Genomic DNA, 16,255 nt, shown 5'->3' with positions numbered 1-16,255 from the left:
GTTTTGCTGTATGGAACCTTTCACGAAATGCAGCCACCTATTAAAATTAAGAACATCATAATTTCACATGAGAAATTAACTTTCACTGGTTTGATAATTTTGCTATTGTTTTGTTTACCTATTATACATATATTTAAGAGTTACATGTAAGTTCTTTTCCTGTATATGCTCTTGAATGTGCCTTTTGCTAGTCTACTGAATTAGATTAAAAAGGGGAGGGTAAACATATAAAAAACTATTTTGATGCTGTCACATATTCAAATGCCTGTCCTAATTCAGGAACATAGTTAGTGATTGTCAAATGTTATATATGTTAATGTTTTGTTTATTTGGAGAGTTTTGTGTTAATTGTAGTTTGTTTTTAAGTAAGGAATGACCTTGACACAGTTTGTTGGTTGTTGGTGTTGTTTGGTTCCTGTCATTTTGATATATATATCTCTGATCTGCTATTACTCATATTTATTCATTCCCAAGATCATGATAAAGTATATATGTGTGATGTATATACAACATGATAAAGTATATATGTGTGATGTATATACAACATGATAAAGTATATATGTGTGATGTATATACAACATGATAAAGTTTATATGTGTGATGTATATACAACATGATAAAGTATATATGTGTGATGTATATACAACATGATAAAGTATATATGTGTGATTTATATACAACATGATAAAGTTCATATGTGTGATGTATATACAACAATGAACATGATAAAGTTTATATGTGTGATGTATATACAACATGATAAAGTATATATGTGTGATGTATATACAACATGATAAAGTTTATATGTGTGATGTATATACAACATGATAAAGTTCATATGTGTGATGTATATACAACATGATAAAGTATATATGTGTGATGTATATACAACATGATAAGTATATATGTGTGATGTATATACAACATGATAAAGTATATATGTGTGATGTATATACAACATGATAAAGTATATATGTGTGATGTATATACAACATGATAAAGTTTATATGTGTGATGTATACACAACAATGTATTCTTACACATATTTCCCACACATCCAATACTGTTATTGTTTACAGTCACAATTCACAAAGTGTCTGACATACAAAGTATAAACAAGACATAATATATACACTATATATATCATTTTAGGTCCAAAATGTTTCATAAGTTTTATACTCCGATACAACTTTTATATATATTTTACCACAAAAGCAAATGGTATACAATTTAAATCAACTTTTGTCCTTACGATCTCTTACATTGTCCATTTCAATCTGTGTTCCTTTTTTTTCCAGACAGCACCAAAATGTGAGATAGATTTAGACAGTGTAAATGTTGTGTTTGCTAAAGACAAAATTGGTGTAAATCCCAACGGCCTGCAGATCACATACTTTGTAAATGGTCAGACTCGTAGTTTGTTTGTGTATGCAGATGATCCAAAGGTGATGACAACTGAAAACAAGGTGTTCTTATTTACAGATAGAATTGAAATACTAACGATAAAACTGATTTAACCTACTGTAGCAAGATTTGTCAGAAATCAGTCTATGGCGATCACCACCCATCCTATTATTATAACCAAAATCCAAAATACTAACTGGCATAGTAATGCTTGTGAGAGAGTGCATTAACAACAAAGCTTTGTCAGTTAAAGTTAAAATTTCCTGTTATCAGATTTAGACATCTACTATCAAAATTGTGTAATTACTGTCCTATTGTGTCCTATTCCCGATTGTGACATTTTAACTGAATGTGGATTGGCATGGAGGGTGATGGTTGAGTTGCTGGAGACGCTTACCCTGTTGACACACCCTCCTTAAGAGTTCATGCAATAGCCTCTGTTTTTGTTTGTTACCTTGACTTTTTTTAATCAACTCACAAGGTTTGAATATTGGTAAACTACTGTTGGCTAAATCTTTTTTATGCCCCCGCTGTAGCGGAGGGGGCATTAAGTTTTACCCTTGTCCGTCTGTACGTCTAAAGTTGGTTTCCGTTCTCTAACTTTAGTTGCCCCAAATGTTAGGAAACTTATACACAATGCTTATTACCACAAAACACAGATCATGTATGCATTTTGGTGGCGTCACTTTATCCGTTCTAGAGTTATGTCCCTTTATAAATGGAAAAATTGCTGAATTTTTCATTACCATTCTCTGAGTTTAGTTTGCCTCAACCAAATGTTATGAAACTTATACACAATGCTTATTACCACAAAACACAGATCAAAATTGAATTTTGGTGGTGTTACTTTTACTGTTCTAGAGTTATGCCCCTTTACAAACGGAAAAATTGCTGAATTTTTCATTTCCATTCTCTAACTTAAGTTTAAAAAACATTTTGTAAATCCAGTGAGTCATTGTCCCTGAAAGGTAATTTTATACAACTATCACAATTTATGGCTTTTATCTTGAATGTACAGGAGCTAGGTTAAAAGTGTCAATTGCAAAAATTATCAGCATGACATGGTCTATCCACTCTAAAAATTTTCAATAAATCTAACAACTTATTTCAGGGCTATTATAGCCCTGAAATATCTGTGTTTACTGTTTTTTGCAGTTTTCAATTATTATCTACTAAGGAGTTAGGTTTATAGCAAAAATTGCAAACGTGACCACCAGGACAAGATCTATCTACCCTGGTTGCATCAAAAATATCTGACCAACTGTTTTAGGAGTTATTGCTCCTGAAATGTTTACTTTTTTGTGATTTTGTTAGTTATGGGCTTTTATTATGAAAACCATGTTTGGAACAATATTTGAAACATAATGATAAAAAAATAAGCCAGAATTTTCTTTAGAAGTTTCATTTTTACTCAATAATGGGTCCAGATTAAAAGAAATGTCAAGTATGATCTGAGGGTGCAAAAAAGTGTCTGATTGGGATGGATTTTTTAAAGATTTTCCAAAGAACCAGTGAAACAATGAAAATGAAAAATAATCAATGGTCCTCACAAACAGATCTGGGCAATACAGGCATTATATAGCATTACTTTTTTTTTCTCTTGCAGGAAATTGTTGATTGGTATTATGCTATCAGAGCTGCTAAGTTTGAGTGGCGACGAATAGCTCACCCACAACAAGATGAGATAGAGGTATTTTTTTACAAAAAGTTATGTTTTTAGCTTACCAGGCCAAAGGCCATGTGAGCTATCGCAATCACTTGACATCCATCAGTGTTTGTCCATCTTTTATTTTTTAATTTTTGTGCTTCTTTTTTAAAACCACAGAACAGATTAAAACAAACTTTGACCGAAATGTTCCTGAAAGCAGTAGCAGATCTAGTGTTAAAGGAAATAGTGTGTAATTGTCTGTAATAATAAACAAAAATGGAAAATTTAATGCCAAAAAATTATATTTTTTTACATCAAAGGGTTTATAGTTTATATATAGTGCACATCTACTCCAACACCTAAGAGGGACTTTGACCATTTGTTGGAGTATGTAACAACAACACTTTGTGAACACAACTCCTTGAGACCCTTTTACAGAAAGCTCTCATACATAGTATTGTTTGCCATCATGTGTAGTTGGCCTGATTATACCGTCATTTTGATCAGACTATTTTTACGGGAAATTGACAATTTTTAGGCAGTATTGTAATAGTGTCATGTGGTCAATGCAACTCCTATGAGACCATTTGACGGAAAGCTTTCATACTTTTTGGGATTAATTGCCATCATGTTTTGTTGACCATTTTTATGGGAGTTACAGGACTTTTACCATATTTGGACTATTGTACCACAACGACACATTGAGACACATAATTTAATTCCTCATTTATACAGCTCTAGGGACATTTTGCTACGGTATAGTAATCTTCTTTTAACTAAAGTCATCTTTACTGTTATTAAATAGCTTCCTGTAACAATTAATAATTCAGTTTATAAGGCCGCATCACTTTAATTCTTAGTTCTTTGGAATTTTAAAGAGAGAAAATGTTATGACAGCAGTCCAGATCCCTGTTTAAATAGTTTTTATGCCCCCGCCGTAGCGAAGGGTGCATTAAGTTATACCCTTGTCTGTCCGTCCGTACGTACGTACGTACGTCCCAAAGTTGGTTTCCGTTCTCTAACTTTAGTTTGCCTCAACCAAATGTAATGAAACTTATACACAAAACACAGATCAAGTTTGAATTTTGGTGGCATCACTTTAACCGTTTTAGAGTTATGCCCCTTTACAAATGGAAAAATTGCTGAATTTTCGTTTCCGTTCTCTAACTTTAGTTTGCCTCAACCAAATGTTATGAAACTTATACACAATGCTTATTACCACAAAACACAGATCGAGTTTGAATTTTGGTGGCGTCACTTTAACTGTTCCAGAGTTATGCCCTTTACAAATGGAAAAACTGCTGAATTTTTCGTTTCCATGGCATTCTCTAACTTTAGTTTGCCTCAACCAAATGTTATGAAACTTACACACAATGCTTATTACCACAAAATACAGATCAAGTTTGAATTTTGGTGGTGTCACTTTAACAGTTCTAGAGTTATGCCCCTTTACAAATGGAAAAATTGCTGAATTTTTTGTTTCCATTCTCTAAAGTTTGCCTCAACCAAATGTTATGAAACTTTTACACAATACTAATTACCACAAATCTCAGATCAAGTACACATTTGGAAAGTGTCACTTTTACCGTTCTTTAGTTATATGCCTTTATAACTTTATATGATATGCAAGCGGGGGCATCATCTGTGTCCTATGGACACATTCCCCATTTATTTTTTTTAAACAGTTCTGAAAGGTGAGAATACCAAAATCTGGTGAAAATAAAAAAATACAGTTTGAAAGAAGAAGAGGCTGCAAAAAGTCAGTGTTTTGTCTGTGACAGTTAGTGAAATTGTTATTTTGATTAAAAAAAATATATGCCAAACAGTGGAGGTGAATAAAAAGAAAACAAATGGCAACTTTGGTTTGGTCAGAGTTAATTTGTGCTAATTGGTTGACATTGATATGGTAATTTCTAGCAGCTCTTTTTGCATACATGAAAAAAAAACATTAATTAAAAAAAAATTACATGTAAGGCCACACCAATTTGATTAATAGTTCTTCGGACAAAAGCTCCAAAAAATATGGGGCGAGCGAGCAAAATTTTTTGTTTTTATATATATTTCTTGAAAATTAGTCCTTTTTTAGGCAAGTGCTCTACAAGTGAAGCGAGCGGTATAATTTTTTTTTTAAATTGTGTGATTTAGAAGTTGTACAATTTATGTACATGTTATAACTGGGTTATTTCATAGAAAAACAAGTAGCAACAGATGCTCAAATGCATATAATTTGATTTATTGGTGCCTGTACCTTATCAGACTTTCTTGTCTCACTGTGGTTTAGTTAATTTTGGTTATTTTCTTTTGTGTCAGCTCATTGCCGTGAACAAGTAGTTATTGAACAAACAGTTATCCTAAATGCTTCTCGTTTTACCTTTAAAGACCTGTTCTAGGATGCAAAAATTAAAAATCTTTCTTTATATTACCACAAACACATCAATATTTGTTAGAACCATCGTCACCCCCGATCCTTGTTTCAACAGGCATAGACCTATATATTTTTTGGATGAAATGCATTTAATTGTAAATTCCCATGAACTTTTTAAAAATCACAGAAGTATTTGATGTTCATGAAACCCCATATCCCCTTGCTAGTCTTTTGGCGTGCAAGCATGAACTCTTCTTTTGTTGGGGGGAATTTAAAGTCTAATAAAGAGTTCCAACGAGACCAAGGTGATGCCGTATTGTGATTGGCATGCTCATAATAATTAGGTGGTGTGTAATTGGTTCAACCACTTCTAGTCAAGCTAAAGAGTTTTAAATGCATAACAGCTTTTAGGAGCAAAAGGAAAGAGTATTTTGCTCAGTAAGAAAAATGCATGTGAATGGGGTGACAGGTATTTTAAGGAAATATTTTAATACATTTGGATCTACATGTATAGCAATATAACTATCTTACTCAGGATGTTGTTTTAGTACAAAGCAAGAAATATTCACCTCACTCATTATTTTGATCCTAAATATACATAAATAGTTTCCTACTGGATGTCAAGCAGCCAATAAATAAAGGCAACATTAGTATACCGCTGTTCAATAGTCATAATTCGATTAGGCAAAAACAAATCCGGGTAACAAACTTAAACCGAGGGAAACACATCAACTATAAAAGGAAAACAATGGAACAACAGAAACACTGAACTACAACAATAAACAATCATTACCATATAATGAAAACTATCAAATATCTTTCAGGGCATTTTTTTGGATGCATACACATATTTTAATTTTATTAAACATGTGTCATTAACCTCACTAACATACTTCCTCTAGTAAAACTGCATCTGCTATGCTTCCTAAATATATATATGGATTTAAATGAAAATTTACACAGACAAAGACTACATGTTGTCATCCAGATTTTTGACCTTTTATTTACAAATTGATTTATCACACGAGCGTTTAAAACGATAGGAGCATTATATGCAAGAGAAAAGTGTCTGTTTGAAAAAAAATTTTCAAGGAGAAACTAATTTAGGAGCGCCATGCGGAACCAAAAGTTAGCGGAAGCGGTAATTTTTTTTTTTTTATTGAAAAGTCAAATTCTCCAAAACAGGAGCGGGAAAGTCCAAAGAACTATTAATCAAATTGGTGTGGCCTAAATTTGTATAATTGTATGAAGTTGATTGTATTTAACAGTTAGCTGAAGGTTTGACCACTGATTTCACGTTAGAAGGATGGTTACAGAAAATGGGACCAAGAAAAACTGATGGTTTTAAGAAGAGATGGTTTACATTAGATAACAGAAAACTAATGTATTCTGAAGACCCTTTGGTAAGTCATGAAAAACTCTAGTTATTTTCAATGATTATTTCATTGAGCCATACCATTAGGCCAGACTTTTTATTTTATCTGTAAAACGAGAAAATTTGTAAACAATTAGGGTCGAGGGGACGAAATAAAAAAAATAATAAAAGTGCAAAGTTGGTCCAGTCGACTTTAACTGTTAAGCTTGGAAATTATATAATTATTTTATATTAGTGTAATAGACATGATTGAGCAACATTAACTTATAAATTGAAACAATGCATTAAAAAGGAAATATAAACATTAATAAAAAATATCTAACCAAAAGTACGTTAATGCGTGTGGAATGTGTAATTTTTCCTTTTGGGATCAATTTTTGTCTGTCAGCAGTGCCATTCATGCGTCTGTAGTCATTATCGCAAGAATCCGGATTTCGGTCATAGGGGGTCCGCTTCCGATGAAATCCCGACTCCGATCCGTAGTTCTTCAAAAATATACCCAATTATTTAAATGTAGGAGAAAACTTTACAAAAAATAAACGATGTTTGATATGCTTTTTGGAAAGGAATAGGACGTTTTTAATGCAATACATAGATTACAAATTTACTTCAGGCTAATTTCATCAAGTTCAAATGAAGTAATAACTTATTTAGCCGAAAGTTAAAATGATTTGATGTACTCTCTCGCGTAACAAGTACCGGCGAAAGTGGTTTTAAACAAATTGTTTTTATGAAAAAACATGCCACCAGCTTAAAAAATCAATGCTTTAACCTCTTTTTTGAAGTCATACATCGTTTATGCCTTTAATTTCTTTACTTTGAAATTGCTGTTTCATCGACTTTAAAAAATTAAATATTACTGATGACAAAAGCGGGTATCGTAAACCACAGATTTTATTTTTGTTCTGAGGATTTCGTTACAGTCAGCGGGAAAAATAAAATAAAAGTAAAAAGCACTTCTTTTATTTTTATTCTGAAATCGGGAAATTGGAGTCGGAGGATCTCGTTAAACAGATAATAAAAAAAGTCTGGCCTTACATGCCTCTAGACCAGACACAACTGGACCTTTAGTTTTACTTTGGGGACAGTATAACAGTACAACACTCAAATACAATGCTCCACAGAAAATATATAATTCCAAATGCCAAAGATACAATTAAATAATGAAATCCATTTAATTTATGAAAAAAAATAAAATTATATATTCCAATCAAAATGCAGCATTTTATAACAGGTTGAAATCTGCATGAAATGACAGTATTTCTTTGGGTACTGAAATTCATTAACCCTTGAAATGAAAATATTTTTTGGTAAAGATTGCATGAAATGCAATCAAAACCCTATGGTACTGACTTGATATCTAAATATTCCAATGTTAATCACTACTCTTTAGATACACAAAATATAGTGCATTGATGATAACATCCTAAACATCCTAAACATCCTATCCATGAACATTTCCAGAAATTTATTAATGAAATATATGCTCAGATATTCAAGTTACAAAATGATGATATACTTGTCATGAACATTACGTAACTTGTGCAAGGTGCAGGAATCTAATATCTGTTCTAAAAATATCAATGATGTCATTGTTAAAGTAATCTTTAAAATTGTAGTTATCTTCCTTTGTCTATGATTGTAGTTGAATCAGCTACAACCAATGCTTTATACAATGCAACAGTGTTCTACCCAGAAATTTTTTAAGGCACAAAATTTCAAGGGTGCGTAACTCTATTTTAGAGTGAACTATTGTGACCTGAAGCAGTAGGTCATAAATCATTATATGCAATAATGCACAGTATTAATATACATGATAAAGAATAAGAATATATATATGAAATAAATTCATTTTAAACACAAAAAGCATTTAAATATCACAGTTAATTAAATAAGACAAAATGTATATATAGTTCAAGAAAAATCCTCATGTTCTTCTGGGCCTTCCAATGCTGAACAGCTTCAGAAATATTTATTTCTGTACTCTCTGTTCCTTCTAGAGATATAGTAACAAGACAGTTTGTAATTTTGTTGGACAGCCTGTTCTTCAGTCAGTCTATATCCTCTTTAGGGTTTGCAAACATCATCTGCCTTTCGCTTAACCCATTTCTTCTTTGCAAAGAACATGTTGATTCAAAATTAAAATTGATTATGTTTAAGATGTTTGGTATACAACTTTTTAAAACAAAAAAAATGTAATGAACCAGCTGACCAGTGTCCGTAGTTTGACATTACGCTTCTGTGTGTATAATTGTCAAAACATTTCTTTGGCAGGTAGATATAAACGAAACTTGACAAATTTGTCAAAGTTAAGACCAGTGAAATTCTAGTGACATTATACAAATGCTGCAGCGATTCCGTACATATATTTCCCGATGGACGAATTAACTATCTTTGTTAAAAAATAATTTTATTTCTAAAACGTGACAGTTGACAGACTAATCTTATTTGCAAGCAACAATTTTTAACCGGATTTTCGAAGGAAATATCGGTTATTAAAATGGTGACATACGGGGGGCGGCTGGGCGGATCTACTGGCTGCTGCCAAACAGCTTGTCAGCAGAATACCAAGAAAACACTTTAACAAATTTTTTTCAAATTTGAATATGTTGTTTCCTGGGACTTTATGAAGGTCTGTATAAATTTTCAAGATTTTAGTTTATCTCCTTTGTGAGTTATCGCCATTTTTAATATCCAAAAGTAGAATTTTTAGGCAGTTAAGCTGCCTTATGCGAGCACCCTAGATTTGTGTTCTACCCAATAAATGCTGATATACGTGCCATTGTTATTATCTAGCTGGATATAATGTTATTTATAACTAATTGAATAGTTTTTTCATACTTTTAATTCTGGATTACAAAAACATGACCAGAAAAAACCTTAAATGATCGTCGAACCACCCAAAAGTTTTGAAGTTGCACATAGGAAGTAGAGCACATTAGGAATCCTTATGTAGTTTATTATCCCCTGTGCTTTTGGCTAAGATGTCAAAGAACAATTGTATGAAATATTTAATCGCCGAAAATCTTTAAAGACAAGAAGTTTAGATTTCCCAAATGGCAAAAGTCGTAGGAATATTGTTTGTTGTCAATACGTGGTACAACTACGTCAGTAGTCTATTAATAAGTTCAACTGTTCATGCTGTTGGCGGCAATTTCAAATTAGAAGACGAAATTTTCGTATCATTTCAATTTGGAGGCAGGTGTTCAAATTAGCGGTGGTCCGAGGTCCGCGACCTTCCACTTTTGCAATCGGACTCTCGACTTGGTTACTAGCTACGCCCGACGGACCTTTCACTTGAAAGAAATTAAAAATAACTTTGCAAACCTTTTTACCAAAGTCTCTAAATAAACGATCTCAAAACGTATTTTCATCTTTATTATTCATAACAGCGATGTTCATTTTGTTCAACCGCTAGCTTTATACAGATAATCGCCGACAAGTAATGTGTAAATTCGAGTAAAATCGTATCTGACTGACAAAAACAACATAGAAAAACAATGGATGCCGTGTAGACAATTACAATATCGGGTCCGATTCCGGAAGCGGATAAGGGTAATTCCGGGTTTTGGAGATCAACTACAAAAAAAAAAAATTTCAGGCAGGTGACAAAATACATCTATGCATGGTAAATAAATATAAACACTAGAAATGGAAACCAAAAGATATATGTAAAAGAAAGAAAAAGCAAAAAATATTTGATACAGAAACTCAAAATTACTTTCTGACAAATTTTAATGTCCAAATCCAATACAATGTGACAGCTGGGAACAGTATATCTAACAATATATATGTTCCTGGTGACAGTATAAATCTTCTTTATCAGTGATAAATGTTGATAATGCATGTAAGATGCTTTTAAAGTGTAAACATATAACTGCAATTTTTTTCTCAATTTTGAAGGGTCAGTTAAAATAGCTGGAAGTTTCTTACTTTGTTTTCACAAATAGTGCAACTAGATTATATGATACCTGAATGTAAGCAAATCATATGATATATAGGTGGAATCCTTTGGGTCACTCTACCCCCTCCTGTTTGATAACTTTGAAACGGATGAGATCCCCACTCCTAAACCATATATATTCATGTATGGGACTATATAACTAATCAAATGAAATATAGGGGGAAGTCCCTAGGGTTACCCCACCCCTCCTGTTTGAGAACTTGGAAACAGTCGAGATCCCCACCCCTAAACCATATATATTCATGTATGGGACAATATAACTAATCAAATGAAATACAGGGGAGTCCCTGGGGTCACCCCAACCCTCCTGTTTGGGAACTTTGAAATGGTCGAGATCCCCACCCCTAAACCAAATATATTCATGTATGGGACAATATAATAAATCAAATGAAATATAGAGGGAGTCCCTGCGGTCACCCCACCCCTCCTGTTTGAGAATTTGGAAACGGTCAAGATCCCAAGACAAGACAAGACAATTTATTTAAACTTAAGCACACGTATGGTGCTACAAGAGGATAACAATTATACATTAACAATTACATATATACTTATACATTTACAAGCAAGACACACAATAAATAAATAAGTGATATCATACAATAAAATTGAAATAAACCATATTTGGTTGATTTGTTTGCAAAATTCTTAATTGCAACGTGGATATGAAGTTATTGTAACATGCTTTGTATTATGAAAATATTTTTTCAATATGTCTTAGAAACATGCACACTTTTGTTAGCAGTGGCACGTTACAGTGTGATAATAGACCAGTAAGTTTCAATTGGGAAGGATTTTGTGTGTAATATGTAGGTATATACCTTTCTCTTAAAGACATAATTTGTTCATTGGAGCATACAAAAAAATAATGATCCCATAAACCATACATATTCATGTATGTGACAATATAACAAATGAAATGAAATATAGGGGGAGTCCTTGGGGGTCACCCCACCCCTCCTGTTTGAGAACTTGGAAACGGTCGAGATCCCCACCCCTTAACCATATATATTCATGTATGGGACAATATAACAAATCATATGAAATATAGGTTGAGTGCTTGGGGCCACTCTACCCCTTCCTGTTTGAGAATTTGAAAACGGTCGAGATCCCCACCCTAAACCATATATATTCATGTATGGGACAATATAACAAATCAAATGAAATATAGGGGCAGCTCCTATGGTCACTGTAAACCATCCTGTTTGAGAACTTGGAAACGGTCGAGATCCTCACCCCGAAACCATATATATTCATGTATGGGACTATATAACAAATCAAATGAAATATAGGGGAGTCCCTGCAGTCACCCCACCCCTCCTGTTTGAGAACTTGGAAACAGTCGAGATCCCGACCTCTAAATTAAACCATATATATTCATGTATGGGACAGCAGAACTTATCAAATGAAATATTGTCCTGTTTGATAACTTGGAAACAGATGAGATCCCCACCCCTAAACCATATATACTCATATATTTGGCAATATAACAAATCAAATGAAATATAGGGGAAGTCACTGGGGTCACCCCACCCCCTCCTGTTTGAAAACTTGATAACGGCCGAGATCCCCACCCCTAAACCATATATATATTCATGTATGGGACAACATAAAAAATCAAATGAAATATAGGGGTAGTCCCTAAGGTCACCCCATCCCCTCTTGTGTGTGTTTTAAGAACTTGTAAAAGTTTGAGATACCAACTCCTAAACCATATTCATTCCTGTTCGTCATTTCAAACAGATTTGAATGACATACAAGGTCAATCTCATAGGCATCACATATGCATATCACTTTACTAGACCTAATCAATGTGTACTAGACTTTGCCCAATGTCAGGCGACCATGGGAATGAATAATTATGGGAGCTTTGTTTGGGAGACTTCGTAACAGCATTCTGTTACAATTATTTCTTGTTTATTATAAAATTTTATTGATGCAAAAAATGAGTAGGTTTAAAGAATTTACCTTAATTATATTTTGAATAATTTCTGGTTCTATAAAAAATTTCATTTTAATATGGCTCATTTTAAAGAAAACATATCTTTCAAGCCCAAGAATGTTTGACCAACTTTATTATAATCACCTGTCATTTTATTCCAAACTTAGACATCATGGACTTGGGGTGAAGGCGGGGGTTATTTACATTTACTATGGGCAGGTCAGTCAGACCTCACCTTTGATCCCCGTAGTAGTAAACATTTGTCTGATTTGTGTCTCATAACTTTTGCACTGTAGAACACAAACTCAGTTTTCTTTCCAGGGAAGCAAGTCCATGCATACTATTACAAGCTCGTACTAAGTCAACTTGAACTACTAACAGTCAACTAATACCAACGTTAACTATCAACTAGAACAACTGCAATCATTTCGAACTTGTACCACTGCAGACACTTGACCATTAAAAATATACTTGATATATGCATTGCTTTGGAAAACCTTGATAAAATATGAATTATTTGCCTTAATAATTAATTCATTAAATGAACATAAATGCACAATATATGAATGTTTAATGTTTGTTCTTTTAAATCTTAAAAAAAATGAAGCAACATAGCCACAGTTTTCATAATTATGTTTGCCTTGGTTTTTGGTTAACTGCCTACAGCGCTTACAGTGCTTTGATTAAATATTTTACTCTTGTTATCATGTTATGATTTGTCTTATCTCAGAATAAAAATTGGAATGACAGATTTATTTGAAAATTATCTATTTCATAAGTGGTAATGATTATAAGCTATATCATTAGACATTTTGAATATTATTACATTATTAATTATGTTAGAGTACTATGTTAAACAACCATAGTTCTGTTCAATTAGATATTAGAAATATTTTAGCATATGATAATGATTTATTTTCATTATTAATTAGATCTTGGAAATATTTTAGCATATGATAATCATTGGAGTGACAGATTTATTCGAAAATTTTCTGTTTTCTGATAAGATCTGTAGGAGTGTATATATAAAGTTTGAAACTTACTAGTATTACTGTATAAATGAAGTTTGGAATTTTCTGTTCATTATTAGACATTTTGTAGATAATTAAGTGTCCGTTAATCATATATATTCTTACCCCTACCCCCCTTCAATTTGATAATGTGCTTTTATTTTGTAAACGGTCGAGATCCCTACTCCCAAACCATATATATTCTTGTATGGGACAATAAAACAAATCAAATGAAATATAAGGATAGTCCTCGGGTTCACACCTACCCTCCTTTTTTTTTGAAAACTTGTAAATGTGCAAGCTCCCCGCCCTGAAACCATATCTATTCTTGTATGTTACAAATCAAATGAAATAAAAGGTGAGTCCCCTGGGGTCACCCCCAGCGTGTCTGTTTGAGAACTTGTAAACAGTCGAGATCCCCACCCCTAAACCATATATATTTTTGTATGGGACAATAAAAGAAATCAAATGAAATATAGGGGAAGTCCATTGTGGCAACCCCCCACCCCCTTCTGTTTGAGAAATTGTATACGGTTGAGATCCCCACCCCTAAACCATATTTATTCTTGTATTTGACAATATAACAAATCAAATAAAGTTTAGGGGAAGTCCACAAGGGTAAAACCCACCCCCTTTTTGAAAACTTGTAAATGGTTGAGATCCCCACCCCTAAACCATACATAATCTTTTTTGGGACAATAAAACAAATAAAATGAAATTTAGGGGATGTCCCCTGGGGTAACCCCCAACCCCTTTTTTTTTTAAAACTTGTAAACAGTGAAGATCTCCACCCTGAAACCATTTTTCTTTTTGTATATTACAATAAAACAAATCAAATGAAATAAAAGTTGAGTCCCCTGGGGTCTACCCCACCTTTTTCCTGTTTAAGAACTTGTAAACGGTTGAGATCCCCTACCCCTAAACCATATATATTCTTGTATGGGACAATAAAACAAATCAAATGTAATATAGGGGAAGTCCATTGGGGTAACCCCCACCCCCTTCTTTTTAATAGCTTGTAAACGGTAAAGATTCCCACCCATATATATTCTTGTTTGGGACAATATATCAAATCAAATGAAATATGAATGAAGTCCATGGGGGTAAATCCTAACCCCTTCTTTTTGAAAACTTGTAAACGGTTGATATCCCCATCCCTAAACCATATATATTCTTGTATGGGACAATAAAACAAATCAAATGAAATTTAACAGAAGTCCACGGTGGTAAACCCCACCCCCTTCTTTTTGAAAACTTGTAAACGGTTGAGATCCCAACCCCTAAACCATATATATTCTTGTATGGGACAATAAAACAAATCAATTGAAATTTAGGGGAAGTCCCCTGGGGTAACCCCCTCCTCTTTTTTTTTGAAAACTTGTAAACAGTCAAGATCCCCACCCTGAAACCATATATATTCTTGTATATTACAATAAAACAAATCAAATGAAATAAAAGTTGAGTCCCCTGGGGTCTACCCCCACCTTTTTCCTGTTTAAGAACTTGTAAACGGTTGAGATCCCCACCCCTAAACCATATATATTCTTGTATGGGACAATAGAACTAATCAAATGAAATATAGGGGAAGTCCATTGGGGTAACACCTATCCCCTTTTTTTTGATAACTTGTAAACGGTCAAGATTCCCACCCAGAAACCATATATATTCTTGTATGGGACAATATATCAAATCAAATGAAATATAGGGGAAGTCAACGGGGGGTATACCCTACCCCATTCTTTTTGAAAACTTGTAAACGGTTGAGATCCCCACCCCTAAACCATATATATTCTTGTATGGGACAATAAATTAAATCAAATTAAATTTAGGGGAAGTACCCTGGGATAACCCCTACTCTCCTTTTTTGTTGAAAACTTGTAAACGGTCAAGATCCCAACCGCGAAACCATATATATTCTTGTATGTTACAATAAAACAAATGAAATGAAATAAAAGGTGAGTTCCTTGGGTTCATTCCCACCTTCTTCCTGTTTAAGAACTTGTAAATGGTAGAGATCCCCGCCCCTAAACCATATATATCCTTGTATGGGACAAAAAAACAAATATGAAATAAAGGGCAGGTCCCCTGGAAAAATTAATCAGTTTGTGTGTGTTATATTTGAACATTAATTAAATATGTATAGGGTTCTTTAAGTGCTGAATCTAAACTTGTTTTTAATTAGATAATAATCTATTTTTATTATGAGATAAAGTTTTTGACATTGATAGATAAGTTGCAGATCTGTATTATTTTTTGACACATGAAAGAAACAATATTAGCAACTATTAATTAAATTTGATTATAATATGGAAATAGATATAACATCATATCTGATTTTAGAGAAGTATTTTGCTTGTTTTTTCACTGGTTTATGGAAATAAGTTTGAGTTATTTGTTTTGAAAAGTGATGTGTTTAATTGATAGATATAAAATCATATCTAATTTTAGAGATTTATGAGTGGTTAAGTCATATCTAATTGTAGAGAATTATTTTGGTGTTTTGTTACTGGTTCATGGAAATAAATTTGAGTTATTGGCGAAATATCATTG

The 16,255-nt window shown here is 32.9% G+C and overlaps 1 protein-coding gene across 6 annotated transcripts in view; it reads left to right on the top strand.

Moving 5' to 3' along the window:
• The window catches only part of LOC127708818 (arf-GAP with dual PH domain-containing protein 1-like), a 54,881-nt gene that overhangs the window by 28,368 nt on the left and 10,258 nt on the right, over window positions 1-16,255 (top strand). For 3 of the 6 annotated variants that reach the window (XM_052213969.1, XM_052213970.1, XM_052213967.1), the window contains 3 exons: window positions 1,299-1,445; window positions 3,011-3,094; window positions 6,686-6,820. In XM_052213969.1, coding sequence (XP_052069929.1) covers window positions 1,299-1,445; window positions 3,011-3,094; window positions 6,686-6,820 — 366 coding nt within the window. Of the gene's footprint in view, window positions 1-1,298; window positions 1,467-3,010; window positions 3,095-6,685; window positions 6,821-16,255 lie in introns of all 6 variants that reach the window. The other 3 variants (XM_052213968.1, XM_052213965.1, XM_052213964.1) reach the window with 1 other exon arrangement.

The sequence above is a fragment of the Mytilus californianus genome, unplaced genomic scaffold (assembly GCF_021869535.1).
Source record: "Mytilus californianus isolate M0D057914Y unplaced genomic scaffold, xbMytCali1.0.p SCAF_7, whole genome shotgun sequence".
Taxonomy (NCBI): Eukaryota; Metazoa; Mollusca; class Bivalvia; order Mytilida; family Mytilidae; genus Mytilus; species Mytilus californianus.
The sequence above is the reverse complement of the archived record's forward strand: the minus strand, read 5'-3'. Positions and strand labels throughout refer to the sequence as shown.